Below are 16,327 nucleotides of genomic sequence, written 5' to 3' on the forward strand. Positions count from 1 at the left end.
AAACAAACCAAACTGTTCATAGGAGGGTAAACACAAACAAACCAAACTGTTCATAGGAGGGTAAACACAAACAAACCAAACTGTTCATAGGAGGGTAAACACAAACAAACCAAACTGTTCATAGGAGGGTAAACACAAACAAACCAAACCAATTATCACACAGTGTTTGGCAGCAGTACTGTAACAGTATCAAATTTACATTCAATTTGTTGGAATCAAATACTTATCAGAATTGATCGGTATCTAACATTGATTTGGACACTGGTTGTTAAATGAAATAAACAGTTGAGAGGACACAGCCAATACACCTACTGTTACCCACGGCATGTATCGTAAGAGGCGACTAATGTGAGAACCAATACACCTACTGTTACCAAAGGCATGTATCGTAAGAGGCAACTAATGTGGGAACCAATACACCTACTGTTACCAAAGGCATGTATCGTAAGAGGCGACTAATGTGAGAACCCATACACCTACTGTTACCCATGGCATGTATCGTAAGAGGCGACTAATGTGGGAACCCATACACCTACCGTTACCAAAGGCATGTATCGTAAGAGGCGACTAATGGGGGAACCCATACACCTACTGTTACCAAAGGCGTGTATCGTAAGAGGCGACTTATGTGGGAACCCATACACCTACTGCTACCCACGGCATGTATCGTAAGAGGCGACTAATGTGGGAACCCATACACCTACTGTTACCCACGGCATGTATCGTAAGAGGCAACTAATGTGGGAACCCATACACCTACTGCTACCCACGGCATGTATCGTAAGAGGCGACTAATGTGGGAACCCCATGCAGAATTGGGGATTTGCTTTTGTACCCTCTATTAGGGGACACAAAAGCGACCAAAATAAATCTGCTGCACCCATTGCAATATTTGGGATATTTTCTTTCTACTTCTAACTATCTTTTATTTCCGAGCGCCTTGCTTGGCAACACCTCACTTTAATGTTGAACGTTCGCCCAGGTGAGGAAGGCAATGGGTTATGTCCCCAGACAGGGACATACTGAAGTCCTTAAAAATGGTCGTTGTTATTCCCTGCTTAACGTTCAGCATTTAGGGAAATTGCAACAACTGGTTCACCCGTTGTCAGTTCGGTGTGACCGGGTGGAATGCTGTGCTGGGTGCCTTCAGCATGGCATTTCAGTGAGATAGCACTATATAGACGGCATCAGATCCGCGCTATGACAAGGAGGCAAGTACATCAACATACCCTGTCTCTTACACACAAGCACGCTTACACAACACACATGGAGGCACGTCCTTAAATGACAATAGCTGTTAATAGGACGCTAAACAATATAAAACCAAACCCATGGTGGCCGAGTGGTTAAGGCGTCTGACCAGCTTCAATCACTAGTCCTAGGAGGGGTGAAGACTTACAAATTGAGGGAGGATGTATATAATGTATAGCTGTCTTGTATTTGACAGGATGGAGCTGAGGACCGTTGTAGCTGTTATAAGACATGGTGACCGGACACCAAAGCAGAAAATGAAAATGGAGGTCAAACACAAAAAGTAAGTGGGGATATGTTAGTCAGTTTTCCCATAACTACTACAATATCACATGAAATGTAAGCAGGTTATTTATAGCCTAATGACTTTTGGTTGCAAACACAATTATAGAAATTATGAAACGATGAGACAAAAAGAAAAATTGTTTCAGGTTACATGACTGATAAAATAGGATAGGTAGGTAATTTTATTTTTTTTAATTTTTATTTTCTAAATAAAAATAAGTTTGAGGTGGTTTGTAAACACTTTAAATATTTGTTAGTTTTCTTTGTGTCTTCAACAGTATTCATCTCTTCTTTTTCAGATTCTTTGATCTCTTTAAGAAATATGACGGCTATCGGAGCGGACATCTAAAACTGAAGAAACCGAAACAGCTCCAGGAGGTTTTAGACATCGCCCGGTTCTTACTGTCGGAACATCAGGCCTCGTCAGATCCAGAAATAGCAGAGAAGAAAGCTAAATTACAACAGCTGAAAGTTGTCTTAGAAATGTAAGAAAAAATAGTTTAAGTATTGCAAGATAAATCAGTCTTAAAAATGTGAGAAAAATAGTTAAAGTATAGCAAGATAAATCAGTCTTTTAAATGAAAAAAAATAGACTTAGAAATAGAAGAAAGATTAGATAAAGTAATGCAAGATAAATTCATTTTAGAAATATAAGTGTTTTTTTTAAGCAGTGCAAGAATAAATAGTCTTAAAATTATAGGATAATTGTTCTTAGATAAATAAGAAAGAAAATTAGTTTAATAATAAAAGATAGGTTAGTCAAAGTAATATAATAAAGATTAATTTAATTAATGCAAGATTAATAGAATCTTCCCCCTACCTTGAGGGTGTGACAGAGAAATCTCCAACTCGAGGGGCAATGTTTTTCAGTTGTCGAACCAAGGGTTAGACAACCAAAAATATCACCTCAAAGGTTGGAGGTTTCTCTGTTGCACCCTCAAGGTAGGGGATGATTATTTTTTCTCTCATCCTATTATTTCAGTCACAACTCCACCGACAGTAGTCTGCCATGATTGTAAACAAAAACACACGTGGGGTATGCATATTGTCATTCGCTTTTTATGACGTCACAATTACCGATGACGCTTTTTATGACGTCAGAATTACCGATGACGCTTTTTAATGACGTCACAATTACCGATGTGGCTTCTTAATGACGTCACAATTGAACACGTGCTGATCGAAACGAGGCTATCTGCCCCTATGGGGGTGACAAGCTGATCTTTCCCAGCTAAAACGGGAGACACACCTGTGAAGGGTGGGAGAAAAATTAGTCCTAGACATATAGGAAAAGTAGTCGTAGAAATATAAGAAAGATAAATTAGTCTTAGAAATATAAGAAAGACAGATAAGTCGTAGAAATATAAGAAAGATAAATAAGTCGTAGAAATATAAGAAAGATAAACTAGTCTTAGAAAATAAAATATTCTTAGAAATATAAGATTGCCACATCCTGTATGGCCTTTCACAGCGTTATTTATGATACAACTGTATTTTAGATTTTTTTTTTTTAAATACATATTCTTACGAACAGATATTTTAGATAGCATAGCAGGCCACATCCTTTATGGCCTTTCACAGCGTTATTTATGATATAACTTAAAAAAAAAAACCCAAAAAAATCTTACGAACAGATATTTTTAGATAATATAGCAGGCACTTTTTCTCTTATGTTTATTTAAACTTCTTCTAGATTGGAATTGAAATGTATGAATGTGACAATAATCAGGTGCCCTATAGTAAACACACTGGCTGTCTGTCTGTGTGTCCGTCCACACTTTCGTTTCCAGAGATTATCTTGAAAGCCGAAAGACTAATCTTTCTGAAATTTGCCATGATGATACACTGTGGATTTTAGATGTGCAATAGGGGTTTAAAAAATTCAAAGGTCAAGGTTACTGTTACCAAAAATAGACCGGGGACCTGTCAGTGTTCTAGTTTTTGCTATTTCTGAAATAAAACCAAACAATATACTGCCATTTGGAGTAGTGATAGTACAAAAAGTACAATTACAGAAAAAAAGGAGGAAAAACACTTCATAATTTTCATTGTGAAAGTTTGGTTAAAACAATAACTGTTAAAAATATTGAGTCTCAAAATAATTAATTTTGTTTGTTTGATTATTCTGTTGTGTTGTGGTAATGAAAATGTTGGCTGGTTATAATTTGGTTGTGTTTTTGGTTCCTCAGGATTTTTTAACATTTCCAAGTAAACAACTAGGGCATTAATATAAACTACTGTCCCCTATAATGACGTTGGTTTTACCCCCATTAACACACAGTAATAAAGTTTCTCACAAAGGTTTATAGAAATTCTCTGTTGAGGAGCCTAAAACTCCTCCTCCATTGAAATACAGAGTGAAGATTTGCGGGAATCTTCCTGGGGAACCAGGTTATGTCAAAGTTCAATGAAGATGTGCGGGAATCTTCCTGGGGAACCAGGTTATGTCAGAGTTCAATGAATATTCAATAGGATATTTACAAACCATTCATAATTTTATTAAGCTTACTTTCTGGGCAGTTGTCCCAGGAAAACCCCCAAATCACATGAAAATTGCATTTGAAAAAGATCCTTTATCTTTGACTAGTGAAAATAGCTACATCAAGTGTCCACAATTATAGTTTAACAGGAAATTAATTATTATTATTATAAATCACAGAATATTTGAAAATTTTATAAAGGTAATATGGCTTGTATAGTTGGATTTAAAATGTAGTGTTGAATCGGCAAAGATCTCTTGTGAAATAAGTTGGTACTGTCTTCCACAGTGGACATTTGCCAGATGGTTTGTTCACCCTTGTTTTATTTTTGTCTTATTCGGTAAGGAAAAAAGTAAATCGACTCAGGATTGATAATCATAGATTTCAACATTATGTTCAGTCTCCAAGAAAATGGAAAATTTTAGTTTTAACGCATCTAATTACCAAAAAATATCTTAGAAAAGGGATTAAGATATTAGAACTGATGATATCTTTCTCCCAAGGGAGGTAAAAACAGGGAAGGGATCTCTTTTGATAACCTCAGAGGACAAACTTCATTGGGATGATAACAGTGGGGATGATGTGTGTATAGGTTGACTTGACTTGTTTTGAAATCTCAGCCTATACAAAATTTTGGATGGTTTGGCTGGCCGAAACCATAACTGAGCCCTCACAGTGATAGATATATGAATCATGTTTTTGACAAACTTTAAACGAGCAAAATTGATATCTATATCTTTTGTGGCGAATGTTAATTTCCTGTAAAAAAATCTCGAAAAAAGAGTTAAGATTATGAAAATAATTATTTTTTATCTGACATAATGGTAAAAATTTACGAATAATGTTTTTGACACACTTTAAACGAGCAAAATTGATAGCTTTATATTATTGTGACGAATGTTTATTTCCTGGAAATATTTCTCCAAAAAAGAGTTGAGATTATGAAACTAATAATTTTTATCTGACACAATGGTAAAAGTTTACGAATAATGTTTTTGACACACTTTAAATGAGCAAAATTGATAGCTTTATATTATTGTGGCGAATGTTAATTTCCTGTAAATATTTCTCCAAAAAAGAGTTAAGATTATAAAAATAATTATTTTCATCTGACACAATGGTAAAAATTTACAAATAGTGTTTTTGACAAACTTTAAACGAGCAAAATTAATATCTTTATATTTTTGTGGCGAATGTTAATTTCCTGTAAAAAGTTTTCGAAAAAAGAGTAAAAATGAATTTTTTTTTTTTTTATCCGACACAATGGTAAAAATCACTGTAATGTTGCAACTACTGTAATGGTCCAGACAACTCTGTTGTAACCCTGAGCTGCTATTTTTTTCAATTTTGAAGGTGGGATTTTCAACAGAAATTCGAAATACAGACCAGCACTTTCTTGTGTTCATCAGAAAAGTTGGTTATAACCTGCGATGTTTTGTGGTTTTCTGGTTAAATGTATGAGTTATCTCCCCATGCCATAATGAGTTATCTTCCCTTTGCAACATTGCAGAAATTGGCTACCCTGTTGATATAAATTAAATTGAGTTATCTATCCTTTGCAAAGAAAATGGTTCTACCCTTTGCAAATAAATGATCTACTTTTTGCCATTCAGCTGATTGAATATGTGAAATTGATGCTGTTACTTCCCACCCCCCCTGTGCATGGCTTTTTTGTTTGGATTTATTTCTTAATTTTAATCACTTTTAAAAACTAAATTCAGTTATTCGTTAACTGTAGATATTTGAAGTAATAAACAAAAGACACCAGGAAATAAGGAAAGGAAACGATAAAAAGAGGCATATAAACAGTGTTTTTTTTCATTTGGTTACAAGGGTACTTCTTTATTTGGATGATGTGAATGTATTTTACTGGTTATGAATGAAAATGCGATATTGAATTGTTGTTTTATTATCATAATTTGGCAGTAAACGTGCAAGCTGATCTTTCTTTTGTGTCTGTAAATAGTTTTGGTGACCACGAATATAGCAAAATTAAATCTCCCACAAATATTACCGACTCTACTGGAGTAACAGTTATATAACTTTACACTGTATCATCACTTTGGCCTAACTTTCATCTGACTACAGGAAGTTGTTCTCATTTAAGTTCTTCTTTCATTTTAATGTCGACTTTTCCTTTAAATAACACCATGAGCCCTCTAGTCATGACAGTTTTAATAAAAAGGTGATTAAATTTCAATGTCACAGGGGTGTAATGTGTTAAAAACATCTTTTGAATTTCCGCAGAACTGTGAGATACAGTTTTGCTCTGCAGTTGACATGTGTAGAAATCTTTAACAAAATTTAGTACATTCATGATTAACAGAAACCTAGGAATCACTAGATGTTTAGGAATGTCATTGAAATGTGTGCTTGATTCCCCCCTCCAACCCTCTTACTAACTGGACTTCAGTGAATTACCTCCCTTCTCTGGCTAATGTTTTGTGCTTACTTTTGAAATTGACTAGTTAGATTTCATACAATAGAACAATGATATCGCACTATTGACAAAATTAATTTTATCTGTATTGCATGTGCAATTATGTTATTATAATTGTTTTGTTTTAAGGAGACCTTTTGTTGTGCCTATTTTAACAATAGAAATGTCTTCTAAATTATATTTAACTCCACAAGAAGATGTTTTAACTCGCAAAGCTTTATTTGTGTGGGAGGTCAAATTTGATGACTTCTCTGTTCTTAAATGTCCCAATAACATCTAATTGGAACTCTGTATTTCAAAAGTTATCAGATTTTTTTTTTTTGAAGAATATATGAAAGACAATTTTCATCTGAATCATATAAGAAATCTTTTTAAAAACCTTTAAGACTACTGTGTGATTGAACAGTGAACAAATAGGAAATGAGCTACATTTGAAAAACCTGGAAAATTAATTAACCTGTTGATGTTGTCATCTTTTACGCTTGTATTTTATGATTCCAAGGGGATTGGGTATTCAATTTAACCTCACCCCTGAAGACACATTTGAACTCTTCCAATTCAAAGGTTGGAATAGTTCATTTTAGAATTTCAGGGGTGAATGAGTTAAATGGAAAGTTATGGGTCCACTTTTAAGTATTGAAAATGAAAATTGTTACCTCTGGACGTGCTTGAACATTTGTGCAGAAGACATTTATTTGGTAGCTGTCGTAATGTCTAGTCCTTTACTTTATCTTTGTCCCATTAACAGTCAGAATATCAACAAGATGCTTTCAACAGTGGGAACGGCAAAAAGGTTAAAACTTCAGAACTCCCATTAGGTTTTCCTGTACCACTCCCAAATACTTAACTACGCATTGAAACTCCGTTTCTGGCGTGACGATAACTTCTGATAATTTATTGCTGAAAAGAAAACCATAACTTTTGAAATTAACAAAATACATTTTGTATAAGCAATTCTAGACGTAAAAATATTCAGTGTGGCTAAAACAGGATTCCAACCCAGGACCCCAGATTGTTATACTATCACTCAAACAGCTTGAACTACCCTGTCAATGGAGATAACTGTCCTGGTCCAACTGTGCTACAGTAATATCCAAAATGAAATTAAGGGGAGGTTACTGTGTATACAAAAACCAAAGTGCAGTAGGACTCAGAATCTTTAAAAAGTTTGGTGATCCTTAATATCACAGATAGCATTAAGACCAGGGCCCGTATTCATGAAACGGTATGTCTTGTGCTCAAGCATGGATTCTGTGCTCAAACCAAATTTCTTGTGACCATGTTAACTTAAGTTATAGGGTAAAAATAATGTTAAGTAGAAACATCTAAAGTGGTATTAGACTTTAAGTCCAAAATTCTTTCAAATCATTGACAAAATGTGCTTGTTTATAAAGTTATCATTGGTAAAAACTATTTGGCTTGAGCGCAGGATCTGAGTTTGAGCATGATAATGGTTCCATGACGACAGGCCCTGGCTCCCGTTCTCGAGAATCCGTTACATTATGCAGCACAAGAAAAAAAAAGCGTTGGACATTCAAAGTAAATATAAATTTAAATTCCAGTATAAAGTTTTCTTCTTTGCATTGCTTGTTTGTATATAAAGCTTTTTAAATGGAAGCAAAGAATTCAACCATTATCCAAACTTATATATCTAAATAACAAACAAATGTGCTTCTATGCAATCCCGATTATCGTAATGTTTATAAAACACTTCAATTTGTTTGTGTGTTTTTTAAGGTATGGCCATTTTTCTGGAATCAACCGGAAAGTTCAGCTGAAATACCAACCCTACGGTCACCCAAAGAAATCGTCCAGTGAAGAAGGTTTGTGTTCCCTACAATGTAGGCATGCATCCATAAGTTGTGTCTGTTGTATAATTTCTCATCATCCAATCATATTCACTGTCACATATTTAGACTGCACAGTAGCCCAATCCTGTCCTTGATTACATATCATGGCAATTCCTCCTTCCCCCCCCTACAATGTAGGCCTACATCCATAAGTTGTTGTATAGCTATTGTTTCTGTTGTATAATTTATAATCATCCAATCATATTAACTGTTCCATATTCAGTCTGCACAGTAGCCCAATCCTGTCCTTGATTACATATCATGGCAATTCCTCCTTCCCCCCCCTACAATGTAGGCCTACATCCATAAGTTGTTGTATAGCTATTGTTTCTGTTGTATAATTTATAATCATCCAATCATATTAACTGTTACATATTCAGTCTGCACATTAGCCCAATCCTGTCCTTGATTACATATCATGGCAATTCCTCCTTGACTCCCCTACAATGTAGGCCTACATCCATAAGTTGCTGTATAGCTATTGTATCTGTTGTATAATTTATAATCATCCAGTCATATTAACTGTTACATATTCAGTCTGCACAGTAGACCAATACTGTCCTTGATTACATATCATGGCAATTCCTCCTTGACTCCCCTACAATGTAGGCCTACATCCATAAGTTGCTGTATAGCTATTGTATCTGTTGTATAATTTATAATCATCCAATCATATTAACTGTTACATATTTAGTCTGCACAGTAGCCCAATCCTGTCCTTGCTTACATATCATGACAATTCCTCCTTCACTCCCCTACAATGTAGGCCTACATCAATAAGTTGTTGTATAGCTATTGTTTCTGTTGTATAATTTATAATCATCCAATCATATTAACTGTTCCATATTCAGTCTGCACAGTAGCCCAATCCTGTCCTTGCTTACATATCATGGGAATATCTGCTTCATTCGGGGATTTAATTTCGTGATAAAATAACGATCTGCAAGCTAGTTTTGTACTTTAATATATGAAATAAGATAAAAACATGAATAACAGAAACTTTTTTACCAGATATTCCACCAAGACTGTTTAATGTTAGTATTAGCATATAAAGAGTCCTTAATCAAAATCATCAACATATACTCAAAAGGTCAAACACATATGTACCTTCTGCTTCAATATAAGCCAATTCTCCAGAAATCCTGATAAGTGGGTTTTTGCTTTCCTGTAAAATATAAAAAAAAAACTGGACATATGTAATTGTATGCCTCACTTAATGCTTTGTTTCATATTTTCTGAATAGTTGCAGGTCTTCAGGTATAGATAACAAGCTTGATATGTTCTTTTTTCTTATCATAGTTTTTATCAGTCAGAGTTCAGGGGAGCTAACTCAGTCTTAGTTTCGAGGGTGTAACTAGTTTACGGGAGATTTTTCTTCATTCTCTAACCTTTGACTGGTGTATCATCCTTTTTCTGCGTTTGAGATATATCCTTTTTCTGCGTGTGAGATATATCCTTTTTCTGCGTGTGAGATATATCCTTTTTTCCCCTCAACCACTAAATGTTTCCTCACTCCCGTCACATGGGATAAACCTGCTAGGAGTTGGTAAACATTTTCGGTTAACCTCTAGTGGGTATCCCTCTGGGCATCCTTTCATTGGTCAATCTTCAAATAATGACGTCAAGTCACAATGCGTGTAACGTCATCTTCCATTTTGACATCATAGTACATTTGTACAACTGTTTCCCAGGTTGGAAAAAGGGATATTGTATTCCCAAAAGAAACAAATGGTCCTGTAGACATAATATCTAAACCTTATGGAGAGAAAGGTCCCAAACTTGTCAGAATTAAGGGATTTGTTTCTTCTGTCAGACATCAGAGTTTAGGGGGCTAATTGAATCTAGTCAAAGTTTAGGACACCAAATTCAGTCAATTCAGAGTTACCTCAATTCTGTCTGTGAGAGTTGAGGGGAGCTAATTCTGTCTGTGAGAGTTGAAGGGAACTAATTCTGTCTGTGAGAGTTAAAAGGGAGAAAATTCTGTCTGTGAGAGTTGAAGGGAGCTGATTCTGTCTGTGAGAGTTGAAGGGAGCTAATTCTGTTTGTGAGAGTTGAAGGGAACTAATTCTGTCTGTGAGAGTTGAGGGGAGCTAATTCTGTCTGTGAGAGTTGAAGGGAGCTAATTCTGTCTGTGAGAGTTGAAGGGAACTAATTCTGTATGTGAGAGTTAAAAGGGAGAAAATTCTGTCTGTGAGAGTTGAAGGGAGCTGATTCTGTCTGTGAGAGTTGAAGGGAGCTAATTCTGTCTGTGAGAGTTGAAGGGAGCTAATTTTGTCTGTGAGAGTTGAAGGGAACTAATTCTGTCTGTGAGGGTTGAAGGGAGCTAATTCTGTCTGTGAGAGTTGAAGGGAGCTAATTCTGTCTGTGAGAGTTGAAGGGAACTAATTCTGTCTGTGAGAGTTAAAAGGGAGAAAATTCTGTCTGTGAGAGTTGAAGGGAGCTGATTCTGTCTGTGAGAGTTGAAGGGAGCTAATTCTGTCTGTGAGAGTTGAAGGGAGCTAATTTTGTCTGTGAGAGTTGAAGGGAACTAATTCTGTCTGTGAGAGTTGAAGGGAGCTAATTCTGTCTGTGAGAGTTGAAGGGAGCTAATTCTGTCTGTGAGAGTTGAAGGGAGCTAATTCTGTCTGTGAGAGTTGAAGGGAGCTAATTCTGTCTGTGAGAGTTGAAGGGAGCTAATTCTGTCTGTGAGAGTTGAAGGGAGCTAATTCTGTCTGTGAGAGTTGAAGGGAGCTAATTCTGTCTGTGAGAGTTGAAGGGAGCTAATTCTGTCTGTGAGAGTTGAAGGGAGCTAATTCTGTCTGTGAGAGTTGAAGGGAACTAATTCAGCCAGAATTCAGGGAGCTAACTAAAGCAGACACAAATTAAATGTCAGCATCCACACTCTTCGTTTATCCAAAATTAAGTCCCCTTTGCCCAAGAATGTTCTACACAAAATGCATATTTAGTCAAGCAGGGATAAAGGGAGATAATTCAGGTGGTCAAAATTAAAATGAGCCGAGACATAGAAAGCATAGGAACTCAGAAAAATAGAGTTAAGCACTCAGAAATAAGGGAGACAACTCATTTTAACTATTCATCAAACTCCCTTTCATTATCATTGTTTCCTGCTGAGCATTGCTTTGCCTTGGCTTATGCAGTCACCTAATTCTTGATGGATTTTTAGAAATGAAGTTGAAAAAGAAAAGAAATAACCTGCATATCCCCACTCATAACTCTTCCATTATTGCCTTATCCTAAACATTTCTCACAACATAAGATTTCTGTCACAATATTGACAATAAATTAGACATGATGAAAGTTCATTTAAAAGATATCTGAATGAATATTTTGTCTTCAAGATTCTAAGAAAGGATATAAACCAGACATTTGATGATATTTCAGATTAGTAAAATCAATATTAGGAAGTGTTTACTCACAATGTTTAACATAAAATAAGGAAACCAATCGCATGAAATTCAAACATTTTTATTAGCAATCAATTAGTTAACACATCCGATAGATAATCATGCTGATCTGATATTATTACAGTGGTACTTTGTTGATCAGGCTATATTTAAAGATTTTGGGAACTTGTTCTTTTTCATCTTTCTCAGTCAACATTTTCATTGGTTTTTACGAAAGTAAATATTTGAGGGGATTTCATTAACCATTTCATAGTGGACAAGATGGCCTGGTCAAATATGGCAGTTCCCCTGTAGTGTATGTTTAATATAATTACTGTCAAATTAAAAATATTGCCTAGTCAAATATCAAAGTCCCCCCTGTATGTATAATATCATCGGTTCCCGGAGAGGACTGTAGGTTTGCACTCCGTCCGTCCTTCCATCTCCCGTCCTTCCTTCTGTCCTTCCGTCCATCCTTCCGTCAAAGAAATTTTTCCAGAACATATCTTCTATACTATTTCACCTGGATTAACCAGATTTGGTGTACAAGGACATCTTGGGATTGCAGAGTGCAGAGTGCAAGAAGAAGGTCACTATGACCTAACCGTGACCTATGCTTTGACCTTAACTTTTGATTTTTTTTTGTCCGGGGCATATCTTTTATACTATTTCACCTGGAGTAACCAGATTTGGTGTACAAGGACATCTTGGGATGACGGAGTGCTAGAAGTAGGTCACTATTATCCTTACTGTGGCCTATGCTTCCTGACATAGGTGTACTGTTTATTGAATATAGATATCGGTGGGGGACTATGGATTGACTTGCAATACTCTGCCTTGTTATAACAAGAATTGAAATTTGAGAAAACAAATGTGACAATATTTTCTCAAATTATTTAAAAAAATAAAATGTGTTCAAAGTAAACAAGATTGCTTGGTCAAATATCAAAGTTCCCCTGTGTGTATAACACCCTTGTTGTCAAAATTAGAACTGCTTTCTTGATTTTGTTGCCAAGTTGATTTTATTATGACTGTTTTTTTGACAGATTTGAGTGAGGAGATTGAACAATGCAGTTTTGATGATTGTGATAACTGTGACAACAGTAAGATTTTCTATAACAGCATTACACATGTATTTCTGAGTGATTTGGTTTTTATATCGATAGATTTAGAGTGGTGTGGCTTCATGAATGCTTAATGATTGGATATGACACCCTAACATTATTGTGTAAAATTACCCGTTATTATCAATAGCCCCGAGGTAGCCGGGATTGAACTTATATCATGAGGCACGGTAGTCTAGTGGTAGGACGCCGGGCTTGTGACTGAAAGGTTGTGGGTTTGAGTCATGTCACGGCGCTGTGTTGTATCCTTGAACAAGATCCTTTATTCCGCTTGTTCCAGTCTACTCAGATGTAAATAAGTACGTGGTTGGGCAGTGCTAGAATTGTTGAATGCTAGCTGTGAGTGCATAAATGGCAGCACCAGCTGTATGCTCCCCAGGGAGTTTAGAACGATATTGGCTGGTTGCAAAGGCCCTATAACCACGGATAATAATTTGTGAACCGCTTTGAGATGACCTTGATTTTGATAAAGTGGTTTATAAGAACCTCAAATTATCGTTATGATAAATTGCCTTCCCTATATCCTTTTGAAGCAAAGACTGTCAAAAGGACTTTACTTTTTTCCATATTTACTGGATAACATAGTGTAGATGCTAGTATAAAAATATAGAAAATGTTCTGGGTTTATATGAATTAGTTTATAACAATATTAAATATGAATATCCAAGATTTTGTTATTTTATCTGTTTTGGTTTTTTTGCTGAATTTTAACCTTATCTTTGAATAGTATTCCTTGTATGAGCTTGGACTTCACCATTTTTTAAGAATACTTGATACTTGTTCAGAAATGATGTTAGACCTTTGAATAATTACCATACCTTATTTAGGAGCATTTTTGGGTCTGATGTAAAACTGAAATTTCCAAAAATTAATTGGAAAAATAAATCGGGCTATACATGTATACTTTATTCAGATAACATTGTGACAATTATCATCTAAAACAAAATCAAGTATTGTTAATACATGTGTTTTAGCCTTTTAGATAATAATCAAATTTTAGTATAAATATAGAACTTCCTCATTTGGATTATTGTGACCACACACAATATCTTTCGCAAATGAGCCAATAAATACTTATGCACTAGATTGTTTTTGCTCATTTGTGGTGGGTACTCTGACGTGACACTCTTTTCCCAATTTCCAATGTAATGAATAATTCCCAATTTACAAAGTAATGAATAAAAAGCTCTGTAGCATCCATTCTCCTTTTATGGAGGCAATTGGTGTAAAATAATTTAAGTATTACTTAATTCTTATTCTTAAATTGTAAATTAATCACCCCCTTTGTCTACATTTTCGGTGTATTTAATGCATTTTTGTTCATATCACAAAAAAATCTAGTCATCAATAATTTCTGACCTGAGTTTAGTTTGACTTTATCGGAGGAGAATCTGTGATATTTTGTTTCACACCGTGAAATCTGGCATGTATGAATTTATGAATTGATCCGTTATGCCTTAATCTTTTAATACTCAATTTAAAAATTGCTGAAAATGATGAAAGAAACTTGGTGTGACTTGGGAATATTTGGATTGACTTGATATGACTCAATATTAATTGATAACAAATTAAATTTTGAAGATATTTGAATAAAGAATTGTTGGAAATAAACAATAATTAGAAACAATTTTGTAAAGCTCTGTTGTATGTATACCTTGGATCTTGATTAGGGCCTTGTATTTTTATAGTCTGATAGATTTACTGGTTGTTAACAAAAAAAATGATATAAAGTTTTTGACAAATATCTGAAAATTATTTTCATGTTTTCTGTATGTAGCAGGTGATCATCTTGAAATTTTGTAGGGTTACTTTTGAATTTCAGTATTTTAAACAATTATAGAATGTATTTTTGTGTTGTCAATAAACTTTGTAAAGCTGGGTCCAGCAGTGTATAATTAGCTTATGTGAGGGGACCTTCAATGTTGATAAAACTATTGCATCAGTGTTCAGTAGCAGAAAAAGATAAGGTTGTTCGTTTGTTTGTTTTTCTGTTAGAAAATGACAAGATTTGGGAAAAGTAAAGTTCATCTTTATGTATATTAAAAAAAAGTCAGTTTTATTTCATTTTAAAAAAGTTAGCATATTCAAACTGGTGCTAATGAACTGAGTCAATTGTTGTCAAGTAAACATGGAAGTAAATTTTTAAAGCTATAATGTCTCAAGAAAGTGTCAGTTGCCTGAAGAACCAGTTTGGATTTGTTAGTTGATATACATAAATAAATATTGTGACATATGAAGTAACATTTATATTTTATTGTACAGTCATATGACAGAGGTAAATACAATCTTTATTTATTATCGCATTTTTGTTATTGATTAATTTTTATCAGATGACTATCCTCGCAAACCATCCTTGTTGCTGATTGTGAAATGGGGAGGGGAGTTAACTCCGGCAGGTAAAATACAGGCAGAAGATTTAGGCAAGGCCTTCCGGACACTGTATCCTGGTGGACAAGGTAAAGACTTGTTATAATGCCAAATAATAAAAATATTGTGTTTCCACAAACCCTACTTACCCTAGATTTTTGTGCCAATCCAACCGTTTTTGTAGTATTTAGTGATATGCAATGTTTAAGTCAGAACTCCTGCTCTATATAAGCATAGTAAAAATATTTTCCAAATTTAATAAGAAATTGCCTGCCTACCTTTCCTGTTTTTCTGAGGATAATAGCAGGATTGGTTTTGGCCTTAGCTACTTATGTATTAGGCAAATGAACAATCTGGCATTAGTAATAAAATATGTATTTACCGAAAAAAACCATGATTCACGATTTTAAGATTTGGAAGATAAGGAAGTATTTCAGTTTATTTTATTTTACAAATGTCATATTTTAATAAATCATTTAAAACTATGTTTAGATATGGTAATGATGTACACTTTCAGATGTTAACTATAGTGTTTTGACTATAAAGCAGAGATACCAAACAACAAAATGAGCAACCAACTAAATTAACAGAATTTAAAAAGGAGAAAATCATAATTGAATGTTTTGATAAAAAAAAAATCCAGATCAGTGGAGTTTTGGCAAGCAAATAATGTCTTAATTTAATCCTCACGTATTACCATGAATTATGCTTCAAATTTTGGCATTGACAGGTCAAGGGTCAAAACCTAAAAGTTTAAGAAATGACTGTTGATGGTTTTGCACAAAATTTTCAGGCAGCATAAATCTATTTCAGGATATTGTTTTAACTAATTTCATGGATGCTTCTCAAAATAAGAGTATGGGGGTAATATTTGGCATTTGGGACCTCTACCCTGAGGTAAATAATCCACCAGTACCCGTAAGTGTACCGCTACAACGATGGTTGAAGAAATCTTCAAGACTACTGTGTTTGAATCATCCCACAGATTTGGAACATCTACGCCGTGGTAAAAGTTCGCCAGTATACCAAGGATGTATATATACCGTACAACGATTGTTGCAGAAATCTGTGTGATCAGGGTTCGAAACTCTTGACCTTTAATGAATTACTTGGGGAATAATGATGTTTATAGCATCATAAATCCAAA

The 16,327-nt window shown here is 34.8% G+C and overlaps 1 protein-coding gene across 1 annotated transcript in view; it reads left to right on the forward strand.

The window, feature by feature from the left end:
- LOC110441581 (inositol hexakisphosphate and diphosphoinositol-pentakisphosphate kinase 2-like) overlaps positions 1 to 16,327 on the forward strand; it is a 38,470-nt gene that overhangs the window by 17,203 nt on the left and 4,940 nt on the right. The window contains exons 9-13 of the mRNA XM_021484767.1: positions 1,448 to 1,534; positions 1,836 to 2,021; positions 8,194 to 8,279; positions 12,736 to 12,792; positions 15,144 to 15,269. Of these exons, the coding sequence (XP_021340442.1) occupies positions 1,448 to 1,534; positions 1,836 to 2,021; positions 8,194 to 8,279; positions 12,736 to 12,792; positions 15,144 to 15,269 (542 nt within the window). The remainder of the gene's footprint in view (positions 1 to 1,447; positions 1,535 to 1,835; positions 2,022 to 8,193; positions 8,280 to 12,735; positions 12,793 to 15,143; positions 15,270 to 16,327) is intronic.

This window comes from Mizuhopecten yessoensis, unplaced genomic scaffold (genome assembly GCF_002113885.1).
Source record: "Mizuhopecten yessoensis strain PY_sf001 unplaced genomic scaffold, ASM211388v2 scaffold716041, whole genome shotgun sequence".
NCBI lineage: Eukaryota > Metazoa > Mollusca > Bivalvia > Pectinida > Pectinidae > Mizuhopecten > Mizuhopecten yessoensis.